This window comes from Zosterops lateralis (genome assembly GCF_965231275.1).
Source record: "Zosterops lateralis genome assembly, chromosome: 5".
Classification (NCBI taxonomy): Eukaryota; Metazoa; Chordata; class Aves; order Passeriformes; family Zosteropidae; genus Zosterops; species Zosterops lateralis.
In genome coordinates, this window is record NC_139766.1 from 17,470,514 (window position 1) to 17,490,108 (window position 19,595).

The 19,595-nt window shown below is 37.8% G+C and overlaps 1 protein-coding gene across 1 annotated transcript in view; it reads right to left on the bottom strand.

The window, feature by feature from the left end:
• The window catches only part of KCNIP4 (potassium voltage-gated channel interacting protein 4), a 282,324-nt gene extending 263,581 nt beyond the window's left edge, over window positions 1–18,743 (bottom strand). The window contains exon 1 of the mRNA XM_083860837.1: window positions 18,539–18,743. Coding sequence (XP_083716963.1) covers window positions 18,539–18,626 — 88 coding nt within the window. The 5' untranslated portion in view covers window positions 18,627–18,743. The remainder of the gene's footprint in view (window positions 1–18,538) is intronic.
• Window positions 18,744–19,595: the final 852 nt, after the last annotated feature.

Here is a 19,595-nt window from a genome sequence, read left to right on the forward strand (position 1 = left end):
ATAGTCAAATTGACGGTTATTGTCTAGGATACTCAAAAGTCTATTTCTCAAGGAAAGTTATCTTTCTTTTCATAAAATATAGAAGAAATAGTTTTTTCTGGGTAATAACTAAATGCTTTCAGACATTTTCCTGCAACCCTTGCTGTCTCTTTACATCTCAAATAAGAAATAAGGATATGTCACTGGAATGACTTTATAGGGGGGAAAAAGGGGAATAAAGAGGTACATTCTACTGTCAAAAATCATCATAACTATTTTAAGCCCCTTCTTAAAGACATTTTATTTCTTACAGCGGAGACTGTCCTCCTTCCTGTTTCCTCAGAAATGTTGAACTACTCATTAAAAGGTATCATCGTGTCTTTAAGAAGAAGCTTAAAATTGTTTTGATAATTTTGACGGTAAAACGTACCTCTTTATTCCCCTTTCTTTCCCCATATAATCATTCCAGTCACACATCCTTATTTCCCATATGAGATGGAAAGACAGAATTGTATTTTTTTCTGTACTAGCTAAACATGAAATTACACTTGAACTGAGTATCACCAGCTGTCTCAAATCTTTCCCCTGTGCTTGTTTCAACATGACTGTGCTTTGATGGCTCAGACAGAACAAAGGAATCCCATGCCAATCCGTTCAAAAATACGCTGTGTGTTAGCATCAAGTACGGGCTTTAAACTGCGATGGTCAAAACTCAAATTATTCTTAAACTACACTGCACAACCAGAACCAGTTCCATCACTTCTGAATGCAATCAAGTTCTCTTGTAGCACTGTTGATTAACGTATATATCAGTTTAGAAGGCTAAGCAGGCAAATGACATAAATCCATATAGCGTAAAGGAAGCAAAGATTTATGGAAGAGGAAGCATATACATGAAAAATTTAAAAAACAAAAAGGTTGAAAAAGCAACAGTAGCCTCAAAGTGAAAGGATATGCCTGAATTATCAGGTTATCCTTAAAATGACACAGTGCCAGCATCTTGAGGACAGATGTACAGCTCACCTTACAGAAATGGCTACATCTACTCAATTAACTGAAGGCCTCAAATGGTGCCCTCATTAACAATGACATCCTCTGTGGACTTGATGGAATGTGGAAGACACCTTGATAAATTAATTTTTTAAAACAATAAGCTTGGGTTAAAGCAAGAAGCATTAAAACTACTTAAAGTTCTAATTTAGCAGAGATTGTGAAACAATGGCAAAATATCTTAGTAATGAAATGTTATTCAAATACTGGGCCAGTAATTAAATAGTAACACCATTAGTCAGCAATAACTACAAGCAGGTCACAAAACTTTGGCACCTTTTCTCTGGATTTTCACTACTCTGCCTTATTTAAAAACTGCTTGGAAATATTTTGGTTTCAGTTTCAATTTTCCCCCTCAAATCCCAGTCTTACATGACTGCTCAATCCCATATTCAATTTTATATTACAATAATTGTCTTGATATGATGTGATAGAGTTCACTAGTATTGTAAAAAATACTTTTGCTGGTTAAAATTTTTGTATTAATAATGGGGATTTCACAACAGTAATGAGACTGGCAGCTCTTAACACAGCAGAATCAAAAGTTTTCCAACTGCTGAACTAAGCTATAGACACCAATTTCTTGACACAGGCAGAAATAACTCTCTTGTGTTTTATCACATTCAGGAGACAACCTGACATCTTCCCTGAGATGCTGTTAAATGTAATAGGGTTTCTTTACTCCTAAGTAGAAACATCCAGTCTATAAAGCCATAAGTGTGCTTTGTTTCCCAAAACAAAGGGTAGGCAGCATTCATGCTCTACAATTTTCAAACAGAAGTATAAGGCAAAAAGAAATTCCTGATTCCAATGGCACTAGGATTAAGACTCTGTATACTCTTTTTATTATGTTCTTCCTTCACACCTTCCATGTCCATTTGCACCCACAGTTTGAATGAAAGGACAGCTACTGCCAAAGCACTTTTATCAACTTTTCTGCTTTGAAAGCTGTTAAAAGTTCTAATGTATTCTCACTATCTAGCTGCTCATCAACAAAGCAAGCTTCTTTACCCAAAATTCAGAAGAGTAACAGGCATCAATTAAAAAATAGCAAAAATACCAGGCCTGTTAACTTTCAAAGTATCCACAAAAAGACCTGTTGTTTACATCAGGCTTTTCAGAAATGTAAGAATGATTTGTTAATTAAGACAAAGAATTAAAAAAATAATAAGGCAGGGCAACAAAACTGAGAAAACTGACATAACCACATGGAAGCATCTTCTACAGAACTTCCAATTACCCAGTGCAGGTTACCTAAAAGGCTGAATGAAGAAGGCTATTGTAAGACTACTCGCCTCAGAACGATTTCTAAATAGCATTTATTTTCAAAAGTGAAACTAATGAGGCAAACAAAAGCAATTCTCATTAATGAATTTGTAGTTTCTGCCAGAAAAGAGCTACAGAGAGTTCCCAAACTTCTCTTTTTTTCTAGAAACACCCGGGGGAACAAAGAGGCATACTTCCAGCAGCTGACTCCAAATCTAGGTGGCTTCCTATAGTTTCAACTAAGTTCAGCATGAGAGGGCTCTAAGACTTTTTCCAAAGAGAAGTAAACAGTAAAAGAATTTAAAAAAGAGCATAAATATGAAACAAGCTTGATTGTCTGTGCCTCTTCTAAGTCCACCAAGTCAACTTCATAAATTTGTGCAGTTAATTAAATTCTGACAACAAATCAGACTGAGATTTTAGATAAAACAAAGACCAAAAGACCCCAAAGAAACTGTCGAGAAAACAGTGTATCTTTAGTTCACAATCAATCAGAATGAAAATACTTTTTGTCCTGATATGAAAATACAGAAAATGAGTCCTGAAGCATAAATACATTCTTATCATTAAGTCAAAAAGCCTGTAGCCAAAACTCAACATCAATAGAAAAAAAAAGTCAGCAATTAATTAAGTCAGCAATTTTAGCAATCTTATACAATAAAACACTACAATTTGAGGTAAATAATGCTTCATATACACCATCTGTCATCACTTATAGAGTCATAGAAATGTTGGAAAAAACCTCCAAGATCATCAAGTCCAACCTTGACGTCCAAACTGCTTCTTTTCAAAGGATTATTTTGCAAGATATTTACAAAAGGGTCACTGCATAATTGTCATTCCATCCTGGACTATTAATCAGTATTGCTTGTGGTAACAACTTGAAAGCAAATGTGATATTTAAGTGGTTAGAGTTGTACAAGCCTAAAGGAGCAAGAGGAAAGCAGTAAAGGGTCAGGAAATAAAACTCATGATTTGCAGGCACAAGCTAAGGTATATGTGACTTTAATGTATGACTAATTACAAACTGGAAAGACAAAGCCATTGCTGTATTACAAAGCAAAGTAAACCTTTAACTCCAACTGCCTGCACTGCAGGGGCAAGAGAATGGAAAGGTAAGTAATGTGAAGAGCTTGTCAGGTAAAGAAGCTCTTGAATGAAGATGACAAAGAGCTGCTGAACTTCACCCAGAAGCAAAAGCCAGAACAGTGAAGGACTGACTCCTTCATCTCTAACTAAACATAAAAACAAATGAACAAACAAACTAGATGGAAACTGAACAGTCTCTTTAAGAAAAGATATTTCTAGAGTGAAACAGATAAATCTCTTTCTACAGTATTTCAGCAGACCTTCAAGAATATCCGGCATACATTCTGCTTAGATATACTTTGAATATTTTCTTTAAGAATTGATGGTTGGATATACTTTGAAACTTTTTTCAAAAAGTTGTTTAGCAAATTTTTTTTTTTTTTTATTCTTAGTTAAGTTCTATTTCTTAACTGAGTAGAAACCACGGGCTATAGGTCTTCTTTTGAGAGTGTATCTAAACATAGATGTATACCTATACAGGACCTATGGAAATTAAATGTATATTAGAAAACCACTAGAATAGGGTACAGGGAAATCTGCACCCAATTTTTCTCCTTCCATTGACTTAGAGCAGTATTATACAAGAGCATACTATATATATATGTATATATATATATATATAAAACCTTAATAAAGTGTTTGGAATATTAATGAGATAATTAAAGAAACCCCATGCCTGATCAGCAAATAAACGACTACGTCCATTGCCTATAGCATGCTGGAGACATTCCTAATGTAAAATTTTAAGTATGTCTAAAATACATTCTTTGGATTTTTCCTAGTATTAACTTTACTAAACCCCTCAAATTTTCTCCTAATACAGATTTACTTAATGAATACAAAAACAACTTAGTATTTAAAAAAATGAACTTTTAATTCAGCAAGTTGAGGAAAAAAATGAAAAATTATTTATACCATTTCTTATCATTGAAGCCCTTTTTTTCTATAACATAAAGAAGCTGAGTTTCTAGGAGAAAACACTCATTGTACATCATAGGAGATATCAAACAAAAAAAAGTCACCAGTTTTGACACCTTACATACTCTGAGTATCAGTAATTGACAGCCATTTGGGGACCTATTCGTTGGGTTTTGAAAATAATTCTCTTCCCTGCTGTCTGCTAATTATGTGTTTGAGAGCAAGAACAAACTGTTATTTTAACATCGAGCAGGAACAAACTGTTATTTTAACATCACTCACTCCACACCTTGACAAATGAAAAGGAAAAAAAAAAAGGCAGAAATCAGAGCCAAAATCACATGTTCTTAAGAAGACCAAGAAATAAACAAAAAGGGAAACATAAAAGGGCCTTTGTGGGAAAGAGTATTTCCTAGAATTTTTTTCCCACTGCAGTCCAGTACTGTACTTCTATAGAATTGGAAACATCAGAAGGCAGATCTTGAGTTCAGGGCCATGCACTTCAACTTTTCCACTCTATCTACAATGACAAAGGACCTCTGCCTTCTGGAATTCCAGTCTGCACTACAACAGCTCAGCAGCATGAAGGGCAGCTGTGACCAGCTGGGAACCAAAGTGGCATTCACAGGCATCTGCATGAGAAGAGGATGCCCTCTTGTCACCAGCACTGTAAAATAAAAAAAAAGCAAACAACAAAAAATACAAATAAACATTAAAAAAAAAATCACAAACACCAAAACCAGCCCCTAGTTTACTGCAATTTCTACAGCTGACTTCTTAAAACCTTAAAGGATGGGAACAATTCTTCACACTTACTATTTTCTTGCAATTTATTTTTCAAATTTTGATGCATAATAAAATTGTTTAAAATACAAGTTTAAAATAAAAATACTAAGCAGAGTAAAAATTATCTATTAAAATCAATGACCTAAATGCAATGGGTTCTTTAAAAATCCCACCACTTTTAGAACACATTTTCTTTTAAATTGTACAGAGTGAAAGAAATTAAATTTTATAAACTTCCATCTGGGATTCAGGATGTTTGATTGCATTTTTACGACCAACTGAAATGAAAATGAGTAGTTTAGTTTGGCAGTTGGTACACTTCTATGCCTGGAAATTTATCATAGTTTGCCATGTAATTTAAGCACTCAATTTCCAACAGCTACTGCTCTCAGTCTGGGGAGGCAGCAAGGAAAAAAAATCTACAACAAATTACACATGATGAATTTTTAGTAGCCCCAGTAGGGGTTTTTTTGTGTCACTAGGAGACAGAATACTGTGTAACAGACTGCCTGAGAGAAGAGGTTAACAAATTGGGTTGTAAAAAAGGGCTGTGTGGAAGGTGACCTTCTGAGAAAGGTATTCCAGCCTCTGGCTGGGATGAAGAAAGGGTATGACTGCGGTAGAATTATATTAAAGCAGCTTATCACTCACTTCTGAAAGACAGTTGTCCGGGCAACTTTGCTTTGTATTGGGTCATGTGTTACTGCACTTCTGCATTTGTATGCCTTTGACGTATTTTCTTGATTGGACTTTTCAGGAATCCAGTGCTGGAATGCTAAGTCTTTAATCCTACATCATAAGACAGATACCAAGCTACTTAATTGTACCAGAATGACTTCTGCCCCAGGACTGGAAAGGATCAAACACAGGCAGCAGTTTTATCCACATTTTCTTGGACTTCAGCAGAACGTAGGCACCAGGGTCCCACCGTACTTACCCACGAGCTGAAATAGCTTGTCCTTGTCAGGGAACTGGTGGCGAAACAAAAGTCTCAAATCAGCTTCACATTTTATCTAGTCAACCATGTGTTGTTTGAGAATGACAAATCTTAATGATTGCCAGTAGCATCCATGGAAGAATCTCTTCAAAGGCATTATTGAGTCTCACAAAGCACTGGAGCAAGAGAGTCATTCCTCTTGTTCTGTTTAGAAGAAATTCACAGTGGCTTATACAGATACACTCTGCACTGGTAATGTGTTTTAATACCTCGTCATTTTAATAGAAAGCAAAGAGAAAAAGTCAAAAAACGCCAAGAGTTTTAAATTCACTTAAAAAAATGAGTGGCATACAGTGGACTGGCTGTAAGGAGAACACTGATCTTTCGAGGCAAGTCTCATGGCATCAGTTCCCTTCAGGTTGTGTATGACCACTTGATTTGGATTCACTACTTCTAGGAGTCTGCTAGTCTTTAATGATATGTTAAAAAAAAAAAAAGACAAAGGCAGGAAATGGAGCAGTTACAGGCAGTGACATCAGAGGAAAGTTATAGTGAAGGAGTCCCAAGAAGGTAAATGCTGAAGCTCCTAATGTTCAGCATATTCATAAGTAACCAGAACAAAAGGACTAATAACGAAGCTAGAAAAATCCAGTGATACTTGTGATAGCCAGTGAAGGGCTAATTCACGTGGAACTGAGTTACTAGGGATGAAGGGATCAAAGACAGCAGGCAGATGAAATAATATAAGGCAGGTAGGAAAACCAACTTTACCTCACACCACAGGATGATGACACAACACAGACTACAAGTACTTAAAAATGGAAACATACTCTCCTAATTTATAGGTCTGAGAAAACATTAGCTTAGCAGCAGGTCTGTAAAAAAGCAAACAAAATGTTTTGAATTTTTACAGAAGTATAAAAAGAATTGAAGAGCAACCATATGGAAATGCTAAAGTAGATGGATTGTACATTTTTGAGTATGAGACCTGAATTTCCTAGACTATAAAGGACTTAACAGAAAGTAGCAAAAGCAAAGCACCTAACTCTACATATTTAGGTGCTTCTGTGAACTTCGAGAAAAATAATTTGAAATTTTAGTATATACTTTCAGTTTTGAAAGTACAAACTTATCCTATAAAGAGACAAAAAAAGTGATGTTTAAATGCATAGAGATAATTCACAAAAATCTAAGCTGAGTTCTACTCATCTCCTAGTTACTGACTTTCAACAATGCTTCCTATGCCAAATTCAATCTGCAGGGAGCTGTAAGTCATGCCTGTCAAGATGGATCACAGAACGAATCAGGTTGGGAGGGGCCACAGTGGGCCATCTCCAACCTCCCTGCACAAGCAGGCCCATCCCAGAGCACATGGCACAGGATTGTGTCCAGACACTTCTTGAGTATCGTCACTGATGGAGACTCCACAACCTCGCTAGGCATCCTGTTCCATGTGCAATCACATATATAGTAAAAGTCCTTCCTCATGCTCAGGTGGAACTTCCTGGGCATCAGCTTCTGCCCATTACCTCTTGTCCAATTGCCTGGCACCACTGAGGAGAACCTGGCTCCATCCTCCTGGCACCCTCCCTGGCAGACGCTGATGAGCTCCCCTCACAGTTGTATCTTATTGAGGCTGAACAGGCTCAGCTCCCTCAGCCTGTCCTCGTAACAGAGATGCTCCAGTCCCTTTGTCACCTTTGTCACCCTCAGCTGGACCGACTCCAGGATATTTACAAGAATTCTATTCGTTTTTGAAGGGCAGTTTCCTCCTTGATGAAAAAGGACATGTTTTACTATATGGTACAACTTGATTGATGGAAACATCTCAGCAGACTAGTCATGAAAGAACTGGCCTTAGTCCTATACTGTCTCAACAGGATGACATTTCAATTACTGTCACAGTACGATACTATACAGACAACAGGTAGGTAATCTAATAGATCAGTCCAGAACTTCCTGTAAGCAATACATACAATCTAATTAGCTTCACACAATAGACTACAGTAGTTATTTGAGGAGCTTCGAGCACTTCATCTGCTAAGTCTTCATAGGGCAGGAATGCCCTGCTGCTTCTATTCCCAATCTGTCACTCAACATTAAAGTTTCAGAGCACAGTGAATGTGAATGTGGGGGATGTTGCAGCTCTTAAATTCACCTGTGTGTGGCAAAGGGGAGAGCGCCTGAATAGCAATGAAACTTCCAAAACTAGCAGTCAGGGTAACAGATACATCAAACTGAAAGTGAGTAGTGACTGTCAGCTACCATCACCTCTCTCTTCCCCAACATGCATTGCATGTACTGTTGTAACTCACTGGATTAAAAAATCAGTCCAATTTTAAAGGAATAAATACTTCTACACTGTAAAAATCTTACCTTCAATGCTAGAAGTTCAGCGTGCTGAGAGTGAAGACATGACACCATGCTATCCACTAAACATTTCTCTCAGACCAAACTCTTCATTGGTACAGATTTGCCTGCAGCTTTACACCAAGGATGAATCTGATACACAATAACACAGAGGTATCTGAGGCTGTGCATAAATGCACATTTTTATATACTAGTGTCACTTGTGCTCTTCTTTTTCCACTATCCTCCCTCCTCACTCTCATTCTTAATTTTCCTTAAAGTCTTACTTTATATTTTCAGTTCTCTTGACATTAAGTTGCATCTAATTTTCTTCATTTGGTTACATTTTTAAAAGTTATTAGCCAATTGAATAAATTAAAAAATTTCTTGTCCTCACTAAAAAGCCCTGATGCATTTTCAGGAATCCCAAGCAGCTGTGCACATAGGCTACTCAGGGAAGTTAATTATTAATTATCAGTAAGGTGGAATAGTTAAGATTAATTCAGTCACTACTGAGACCCACTCATTCAGAATTAAAATAGATTTGGTTTCATTTCCTTGAGAAATGAATTATGCTAAATTAAAATGAGGTCACTTCAGTTCTGATTCCTCTGCATTGTAGCAGTTTTACTTAATTTCAATTAAATTTGCACATGAAGACAATTCCTTAGATTTCTCTTATGTTTTACCTCCTTTTCTGAAGCAGTAATGGAAGAAGCTTACAAAACTTGTGTTAGGCTGCAGTGCAGCAATTCAAAAGCAGCTTATCATTGGTATTTAATATTTGTTTGTCTGGGAACAAACATATGATAATTTGGGGAAATTGACTAAATATATATAATCATTAGCCTCACATTTACAGTAATGAAGCAATTTCAGATGCATTTGCTGCAGAAGGCTCTGCAGATTTCACTGCTGTGGATTCCATAGGCATCACTGACAGTGAATTAGATGGTAAGAGCACTGATTGTACCTGAGAGATACGAGTGCATTTAGAACTTGTAAGTGAAAATTAACGTTGTATAGAAGAAGGATTTACTTAAAATTGGGTGTACTTATAATACATTTTAAATACATATTTTTATAAAGGTAAAAATTTTAATTTTTACAGAATCCAAGATAATCTAAATAATCAACAATTGATTACCCTAGGTGTATGTACCCATACTATGTGTACTCTAATTGACTAGAAATGAACCCAAGTTTTTTGGCCCCAAGCTGGATGCATCTGCGTGTCAGCACCACATTTGACCAGCAACTCTCCATTTTTAAGTGTTGCAGAAACCTGAGGGCCCAACTCACATCATGTCTTTGTCCCAGGAAAATCATCTGAGGGGAAAACCTGACCTGGGATTTTCAAAGAAATTCTTCAACTCATGCAATGAAATGTAGTGATTAGAATAAAGAATCTATGGACTAACTTTTGAGAAGTAAATGACATAAAAGCCTAATTCCTATTTTCAGAGTTGACTAAGGAATCTATTTTTTGCTGACCTTTACAAGTATTACTACAAATCAAATATAAATGATTGACTGTCACTTTTTCCCCTGAAATTACCTGAAGTTTACAATAGCTGTCACAGAAAGGTCTGCACTGCACAAATTCCAAATGTTGTTTGATTTTACTCACACACCTCATAAAGGGTATTTAAAACATTACAAATCTGCTGACAAAAACCAGACTAACAGACACAAAATCTAGTACCTCTTTTCTGATTTATTCCATTTTCTTGAACTTATGAAGTACGAATGCTCGTGAAAACAGACTTTTTTTCTCTTCATCCCAAACAGTTTTATTTTATATTTAAAATTAATCACACGGCCTAGATGGGCACTGCATAAAATTTTTAAAAGGATAAATCAAATTGTTACCAGTTTTAAAAGTTAAAGAGCCTATTTGACACACACACATGCTTAGAATAATACTGTATATGCTTATTTTCAGTTCATGTATTCTGAAGAAACAGTAATGACAAACTTGGTTGATAAAATTATGGAATCTATATTATTTGGAATAGAACTTCAAATGCAGAATTAATGACAAGTTCAAGTTCAATACTGCAGGAATCTAATAACAATCAGTATGTGTTGTATGCTCAAAATGTTCAGTAGTAGCAGAAACCCTCAGTAGCAGGACCCCTTAGAGTACCTGCTGTAGCTTTAAAAAAGAGGTTTACAATATAAAATCATTTTCAATTTTTTGAAGCATTTCAGAGAAGTGAACCCCCTAGGTCCAAGCATACACATACTTGAAATATGCTACAGATTTCAGCTGAAATACAAAGACACAAATTTGCACTTATAAAACAAAATATAAAGGTACTATCTTAGTTAATGTTTAAAAAAATTAATCGATCCAATTTTGACAGCTTTTTGCAGTGAAAAGCTCAGGAGTTTAATTTCAGATAGTTTTTGATTTCTTTCATTTTAAATTACTTTAAAAGTCAGTATTTCAATTTTGGAAATGAAAAAAGTATTGGAGTGAATTGCATTTTCTTCCACGACAGGCTGTCATCACAAAGAGACAGGAGGCAAGTGAAGAGTTCACACGAGTCAATATCCAAACCAATTCAGAGACACATAAAAATCTATAGTGGAATTTAAATGAGCTGGGTTATAGACATAAAATATAAATGTTACAAATTAATTCAGTATGAAAACACAGTAAAACAAGTAAAGACTACCACACCATACCAGGAAAGAGAACAGTGGTGATGTGACAACCAGGGTCACTGTGTTATTGCCCATAAAGAGGTGACTACCAGGGACATAAGACTGGCTTTCACCAGCCACAAAGCAGCATTAAGTTTTATCAGTTCTATTGTTCCTGTTTGGCTGTATCAGAGCCAGTCACACAGTTGAAGTGCTGTTAGCAGGTACTGCAGTGCCCACATATTTCCAAGCCAACATATCGCTGCTATTTTCCAGACTGGCCATTAACTTTATATCTAAACATGGTATTGAATTGGCCATCATCTATCTCTAATGGTCTTACAGAATTCAAATATTAAACAAATTGAGAAAATATCTTCTGTTAATACAGGCTCACATTTAAGATAGCCCTTGCAGACTGTTAAGTATGAACATATGGTTATGCCAGTTTGGAAGACAGAGATATTCATGAAACTAAAAGTTAAAATACACACTATTACTGCAGTCACGAAATGTACATACATCTATCATCCTATCTGGGTGCATGAGATTGCCATGGTTTCTCATTTTTATTCCTAGCTTGCATCTTTCCCTTAACTGCCACAAATAAAACTATGAAGCAGGTCCAAAAACACTGAGGTTTTAAAACCTCCATTTGAATGATCAGCTACTGACACTGCTGCTGGTAGGATGCCTCTGTCTTCCCTAGCTAGCCCTGTTGAGATGTTACATACTCTTGTTTTCTCAAATCACTAGAGTTTCTAATCCCTTCTCAGGGTATTTAACAGTACAGGAAAAAAATGTATATACATGTATATTTTTTGTATGTATGGACCTATGTTCCTAGTTCCTATGGACTAGTTCATAGAATTTATCCTAAGGCTACTCCAGATGTGAAGCCTAACACTAGATAGTAAAAAACATGTGTATTCTTATTAGTAATCTGTAAAAACACTGTCTGAAAAACTATTTCAGTTGACTTCATATTCTGTTTATAACTCCATTTAAACTATCTGCTTTAAACTTCTGGCAATTGCAGGAAGGTGGCCAGGTGAGATCACATACTTGAGAACAAAAAGAGGCAGGATTACACCTGTTGAACTGTGGTTCTCTACCACTGAAGAAGTGAAAACATCCTAGCCCCAGAGAAGTTTGACTTTTGGGGCTGGGTGTTTTGATTATTTTAAATATCAAGACTGATGAAATTGGTGTAAAGTAGCATTTATCAAAGAGTTCATATTTTTCTTAGGTAAAAAAACCCCAAACCAATGAGTAAATGCAGATTGTACTTTTTGATGGCATGTTCTTTGATAAAACTGATTACCAAAGGTAATCTCTGGTCCTTCATTTTGCCACGTTTTTTTGCACAGAAATGTTTTCTGGCCTACTGCCAGGAGGAATATATCATCTAAGCATAGGTGTGGGAGGTCTCCAACTGCACTCTGTCATAGTTCATGTGTCTATCACTGTCAAAGTCCAAGACTGTTCAGGACAGTAGCTGATTCTGAATCCTTTCAAGGGCTGCTCCTTGGTAAATCCAAGAGGGATCACGTTTTTTGAATGCAGGTTAGTAATACAAAAACATAGTAACTACTGTATTGGTTCAGACAAAGTTCCATCTAGCTCAATAACCTGTCTTCACCAACAGCTATTAGCGTACGCCCAGTGAAAAGGAGAAACAGAAAAAGCACTTCAAACATTTTCCCCTAACACTTTAATAGCCATGGACTATTTTAATCTCAGGGGAGTTCTTATATCTTTAATCTAGACAGTCTCTCCCAACAGGTTTCTCTTCCAACTCCTTGCCCAGCTGGTCCCTCTGGACTCATGCAGAACTTTTGGCACTATAACAACACCCTTTAGTAAAACACCCTTTAGTAAAGAGTTTCACAGGTTTTTCATCCCCAGGGTTTCATTTGTGGCCAGTAGTAAACTCACCACCGATCCATTCAGACAAAAAGCTCATTTTGCCCAGCATGTACCACTTCGTTTTACCCTATATTGAATTTTATCTGTCACTTTAGTGTCTTTGAGAATCATTGCATAATGTCTGTTTGCAGCAGACAGTCCTAACAAAAGGAACAAAAACATAACAACCAAAAACCTGATCTGTGAATTCCAAGATAGTGCTCATTTCAGTTTGCACCCAAATTTCTAATCTAAATATATCCTGCTCCTTGCTGCTTCTACTCTCCAAGTTACTCTGTGCAATGATTAAATGAAAAGTAAACACACAGTGAACTGCATTATATTGCACAAGGCTGAGACAGTCCTAATGCTGCCACTTCCCAACATCTTGTCTGCACGATTTGGTAAATTTAAAAAGTTCATTTTAAAGTATTTTTAAACATATTATCAAGTGCTGTGCCTACAGCTGAATTTTTAATACTAGCTTTATGACTGACACCACTAATTTGGACTCTTACAAGAACAGTACAGAACACAGGACTTCCAAAGGGATGATCATTAATGATGACTACAGGATGCTTTCCAATGTGTCATTTGCCAAAGAAGATGAACTATATCTTTCACTATAAATAGGATTCAGACTTGGAATGAGAGAGTAAAACCTCAATTTTTTTCAACAGAAATGGCCTGCAGTATGGTCACTTTGTGCTTTTCCAATTAACACACCATAAGCAGCCTTAAGACTTCAGAGAAGACTCTTTTGGAAGGACCTGAAAAAAATCATCTTTAAATAGGTTATATGATGGAGTTAATGCCTAAAAGCATGGGACATTTGAGTAAAATATTTTAAAATATTCAGGAGAATATGTTTAAAGATTAGGGTATTGCCTTTACATGGCCCACTTCAAGATACCACTACTGCTTCATGTGTCTGTGAAGTTCAGTCTGTCTCAAATATGCAGGATTATAAAACTTGAAGCTCAAACATTTTGCACAACACTGAGTTGCAAATCAGGAAGAGCAAAAGCAGTCTATGTAGACCCATTTCTGAAGAGAGAAAAATTTATAATTTTTGAGTGCTTAAATGTAATTTATTGTAACATGTTTTGTAACAAATTATACTACTTAAAATTATACTACTGAGCAATTTTCTACAAAATTGCTGTAAGTTCACAATAACTCTGCAGCATGTGAGAGGCATATAGGTAGGATTGATTTTTTGAAGGAACAAAACAAATATTTTTTATTTTTTCTAATTTGAAGCAGAATACATCACAAGTACATTAAGTTAAGGCATTCTCAGCTTTTCCCAGAATATATTTCACGTTGCCTGCTACTAAGCTCAATACATCTTGGTCTTTTGTCTCAGAACACTGTCTGTACTACAGCCTATCCCAAACAAAATTCCTATTGGAGTGATAATATATGTAGGGGTAGCATAATGGAAAAGCGTTTTCAAAGGCAGGTACTCAACAATGGAATAAACGAAAAATCCTAGAAACATAACAGGAGGACTCAGGCAAAATTCAACTAACATACTTAACAAGAGTTATAATACTTACTTGTTATATAAAAATATATATTTCATCAATACAAAAAAAAGGCATTTAGAAACACATTAAACCTGTTTTCCCATGAATGTTGCCATTTTAGGATTTTTATGACATCTTCAAGATAAAAGATCCTTTTAAAATAACTTTATGCTATATCCTGTTTGCATAAAAAGGGGAACAGGGGTTTTTTTTATCTGCTCTATTTGTCTCATATTTTTTAAGATTATTTTTATCTTCTGGATTATTTTTTGTCTTTTAAATTATTCTACTTCTCATATTATTTACCATAGAAGTTAAGGGAATATGGTAACCTGCATTCAAAAAAAGGTGATTCCTCCTGGATTTACCAAAGAGCAGCCCTTAAGGAATTCAGAATAAACTACTGTCCTAAACAGTCTTGGACTTTTGGCTCGTGAACTAGGACAGTCAGAGGAGTACAGTTGTGAGGGAGCTCCCACAGCTTCAGAGCTATGCTCAGATGATATATTCCTCTTGGCAGTAGGCCAGAAAACATTTCTGCACAAAAAAACCCAGCAAAATGAGATTGCTTTCGGTAATCTGTTTTATCAAAGAACATGCCATCAAAAAGTACAATCTGCATTCACTAATTGGGTTCCTTTCTTACCTAAGAAAACTATGAAGCCTTTGATAAATGCTACTTTACACCAATTTCATCAAACTTGAGATTCAAAAACAAAGAAACAAACAAAACCCCCAGAAAATCTAAAGAAGTCAAGAAACTCCACATCAATCCATAACCTAATCTACAAAAGTGTAGAAAAGTGAGATTACTCCAGTTTGTTGGAGAGAGTACAATTTCACAGCCAGGGCTGTTCCCCACTTCATTCCCTGTATACATATATGCTAATGGGAATTTGAATCTCTCCTGTAAAACATGACCTCCTATATGACACTTAATAGGTTATATCAGACATCTAATAAAAACATGCCTGGCAGGGATGTAATTGTGAAAATCTACCACTGAAATCAAGGGCGGTTTTGGTTCTATCATCTCTTTAATCTTTCATCAGTCATGACAGTTAAGAAAAATTTCATAGCCATTGCTCTGAAATCACTTTTCCTCCATTTTAAAATAATCTGTGACCTACTTCTTGATCTCACAATGATTTATTTTGTTATTTATAATATGCAAATCCATGTTGCATCCAAAAACTGAAACATTCTCAAGAGCAGTGCCAAGATTTTATGACAATGTTTCAGAGACCAGGTGCTTACGCATCAAGAGGCAGGAGGCAACAAATCTGGAATTGGTATATTTGGTTTGCCATCTTCAGTGAGGGAATATGTTTCACTTGTGGAAGAATATCAACTTACTATATAACGGAAATAATGGGAAATTAAAAATTTCATTTAAAAGACTATTTTTTTTCACTATATTTTGCTATCAATCATTGTGACTTGCTGTAAAAAAACCCCTGAGATCTGGATGTATTCATGCAGAGACTGCCACTTAAAACCCATTGTAAAGATTTATACAGCCTTTACCTTCAAGCAAGGGGGTAGTTTCATTAATATTGGTTCCAGCTGAGTGGAGTGTGAAGCACAAGTTCATGCTTATGTATTATTACAGACAGCTATATGAGATCATTTTAAACATTTAGATTTACCACAGAACAGGTCTGTAGTGCTATAAATGGTTATGAAACAGAAGCTATAAAACCAGTAATCAACAGTGACTCCTTAGCCAGGCCCATAGACAGTAAACCCAGTCTCCCTTCTGTATCACTTTGTTTTGTTTTCTGATCAATGCAATCACATCAGCTACAGCAGAGCTTGTACCACTGTGTAGGTTAAGTATACATTCAAGATGCCCATCCATCCAGGAAGAAGAGATAGATTAGACTCAGCACAAGTACTTTCAAGAATGTGTAGTTCCAAACTATTAAGTATAATTTAAATATTAAGGAAGACCTGAAAAAAACACTAGAAGTCAAATCATATCAACAAGGAAACTGAATTATGATCACCATTGTGCTTCTTGGTAAACATTTACACTTGGTAATTAATTGGTCACTTGGGTGAGGAGATTGCCTGTATCTAAGAAGTTAAATAAGCACACTTTTTTGTTTGACACCTATCCTAAATTTTTGAATGCTCAAGATAGAAACAGCAGTATCTTTAATATACAAAGTATAACTTTCTAACACTTTCAATTAGGTTTTCTCATTAATCTTCATCAATTATCAACTAATTATCAACAGAAGGAATTATGCATTAGATTTTTCAGGATGAACAGTAACTGGTTTGCAACAGTGGAGGTTACTGAGTAGGACTATGCAAGAAGAGCTCTACCTCCCTTGGTATTATCACATTATCATGATCTCATTTGCCACATCATTTGAACAGGATGAAGTCTATTAATTTAGTAGTAAGATACTATTATCTGCAGTAAAAACAAACTGAAAATCTCATAAGTATCTCAGCTCTTCCTAAGAGTGGGCATTTTTTGCTTGCTAGCTTTCTTTTAAGGAGACATGTCTGAGACCACTCCACTTCGCTTTTTATATGTGTGCCATGAAAATGTGCTGCTTAATTGCAAAAAGAAGGAACTTCTTTTAGTGATAGCATATCAATCAGTATCCACAGCAGGTCTTGAAAATGGTTTTGAATTGTGAGCTCAGAAAGGTTGCAGCACAAATATCAGTCTGAAAAATAGAGTAGTGTGTGCATCATTTGCTAGATAGCAAAGGAAAAGCTTGGATGACTCTGTGAAAAGAGTTTTGTGATGAATTTCTAACACCTCTTTCTTCTTGTATCATATATTATTTAATTTCCATAGCAACCCATGGGAGCAAGAAGCCGGTGTTTTCAAAAAAATTTGAAGTGATGCAGTTCACAAAAGAGAAACTACAACAGACTAGGAATGATAGAAAAAATAAAGGCAGGGAAATCCTGTTACCAGACATTCAAAGTTATTAAAAAGCTGTATCAGATTTCCATAAGTTACAAGCATCCTATAAAGTATGCATTGTCAGTGCTTGTGCTATGGATTTTAGGGCACTGTAGCCCCAAATATGATTAACTGCATGCTTTATTAATTTATTATTATTTTTAATTAATTCTTCCAATTATTACTGAAGTCAACTTTGCTCCCAAATCTTTTCATCAGTGCCAAAACAAAAAACACAAATAGCCAACATACCACGACCAAACAAAAATAACCAGCTGAAACTTTCAGATGACTTTAAATAAATGGCTTTTAATTCTCAACAATCGTGTTAACATAATTGGATACTATCTGTGATGCTGGACTTGCAGCTCTGCAAAGGAAAAAAAAGTAACTGAAGCCTAGAAAGAAGCACAATTATATTTCATAAATACAGAATGACATCATGTAAGTTATCATATTTGTCAGCTGCTGAGAACAGCCAGAAAATGCTGAATTGTGAGAAAAGTATATTTTCCAAAGTGATAAGAAAACTACAGCATCTGCTCAATCTAGCTTAGCAACCTTCCCTGGTGCTGCACACTTTGTCCAAGGTTACAGGAAAAAAATTACCTAAGGAAAGCTGACAACCACTATGTTTCAAATTCCTTAAGGGCAAAGCACAAGTGTTATTTAAAATTTCCTACAAACTATAACATCTCATTGACAGTTTGCAGCTGATTTATATCTTCAGATAAGCAAAACCAAGCCTCCAAGAAAAATAATGTAGTGTGCTCATCAAAGAATATCAGTCCAAGAAACAGTGAAAATAATAAACATAAGACTCATCCTTTATGACCCCTGTCTTCTCTGCAGTACCTGTAACACACACAGGTGGACAGGTGGAAGCATGTACACTCACATCCCAACTGGGTTCGTGTGTGTAAAGGTTTAGAGAATGTCAGACTGTCTCAACACTGTAACATCCGACTACGCTCTGTTCTCATTATGCTCAGCCACAAAGTAGTTCACAGATCTCCTTTTATTATTATTTATAAGATGAAAGGAATGGTAATATAAAACAATGACAACCCCGTATTATCCTTAGGCAATTCTCTCGCTATCATGCTGAACAGCTCGACTACAGAGAAAAATAGTCATTACCTGTGTGCAGAGAACCTGTGATTAGCCTGAGAAGGTACTGGGCAAATTTCATTATTTCCCGCTTACACCGCTTCCTACAGCCACTCATCTTGGGCAGCGGGGTATTCCTCTGAGGAGAGCCTGACGACTTTGCCACTAAAGGGAACAGTTTCTGCCAGCAAACTTCTGGGGCAGTTCCGAGCCTCACATGGCCTGGCCGCCTCCTCTCGGCCGAGCAAACTCCCGCCGATCTGCCCCGGGGGGCTGCGCCAGGGACCCCGCGGCGGCGGCGGAGCGTGCGGGGCGCTGCCCCGGCACAGCGCGGTGCGGTGCGGTGCGGCTGGGGACGGCTCGGCTCGGCTGGGAACGGCACGGCAGGAAACAGCACGGCACGGCACAGCTCGGGCTTGGTACGGCTGGGCAGGACGCGGCACGGCTCGGTTTGGCACAGCACGGCTGGGCAGGACTCGGCGCGGCACGGCTGGGTAGGACTCGGCACGGCACGGCGCGGCGCGGCGCAGGCAGTGTCGCGGCCACCGGCGCCCCCGGCGCGGCCGGACCCGCGGCAGGCGCTGGCCGCGGGCGGCTCCGGGGGCGCGCAGCCCGGCGGGCGGTGCCGGTGCCGGTGCCCGCCCCACGCCCGCAGCACAGCACAGCCCAGCACAGCACCGCCCCCGGGAGCCGCTCCGCGCCGCGCTCCTCCCGCCAGCAGCGCCCGGGCAGGTGGAGCCGGGCGGGCACGGCACTGCCCCTTCCCGGGGTGCCGGGGGCGAGCCCGGCCGGGCAGGCACCGCTCCGTTCCCGGGGTGCCGGGGGTGAGCCCGGCCGGGAGCAGAGCCCACCCCGGGCCGGGCGCGCACGGCGGGGCCGCGGGACGGTGCGGCCCCTGCCCGAGCTGCCCCTGCCCGAGCTGCGGGAGTGCAATCGGAGTGTGATCCGGCAGGGTCCCTCCGCCTGCCCTCTGCATGTTGGCCTGTAGCCCCGCAGCCTGCCCAAAGGTCACGGAGCCGGCAGGCACTGCACACCTGTACAGCAGAGGAAGGAAGCAGAAACCCTGCCGGTACCTCTGGGCGGGGAG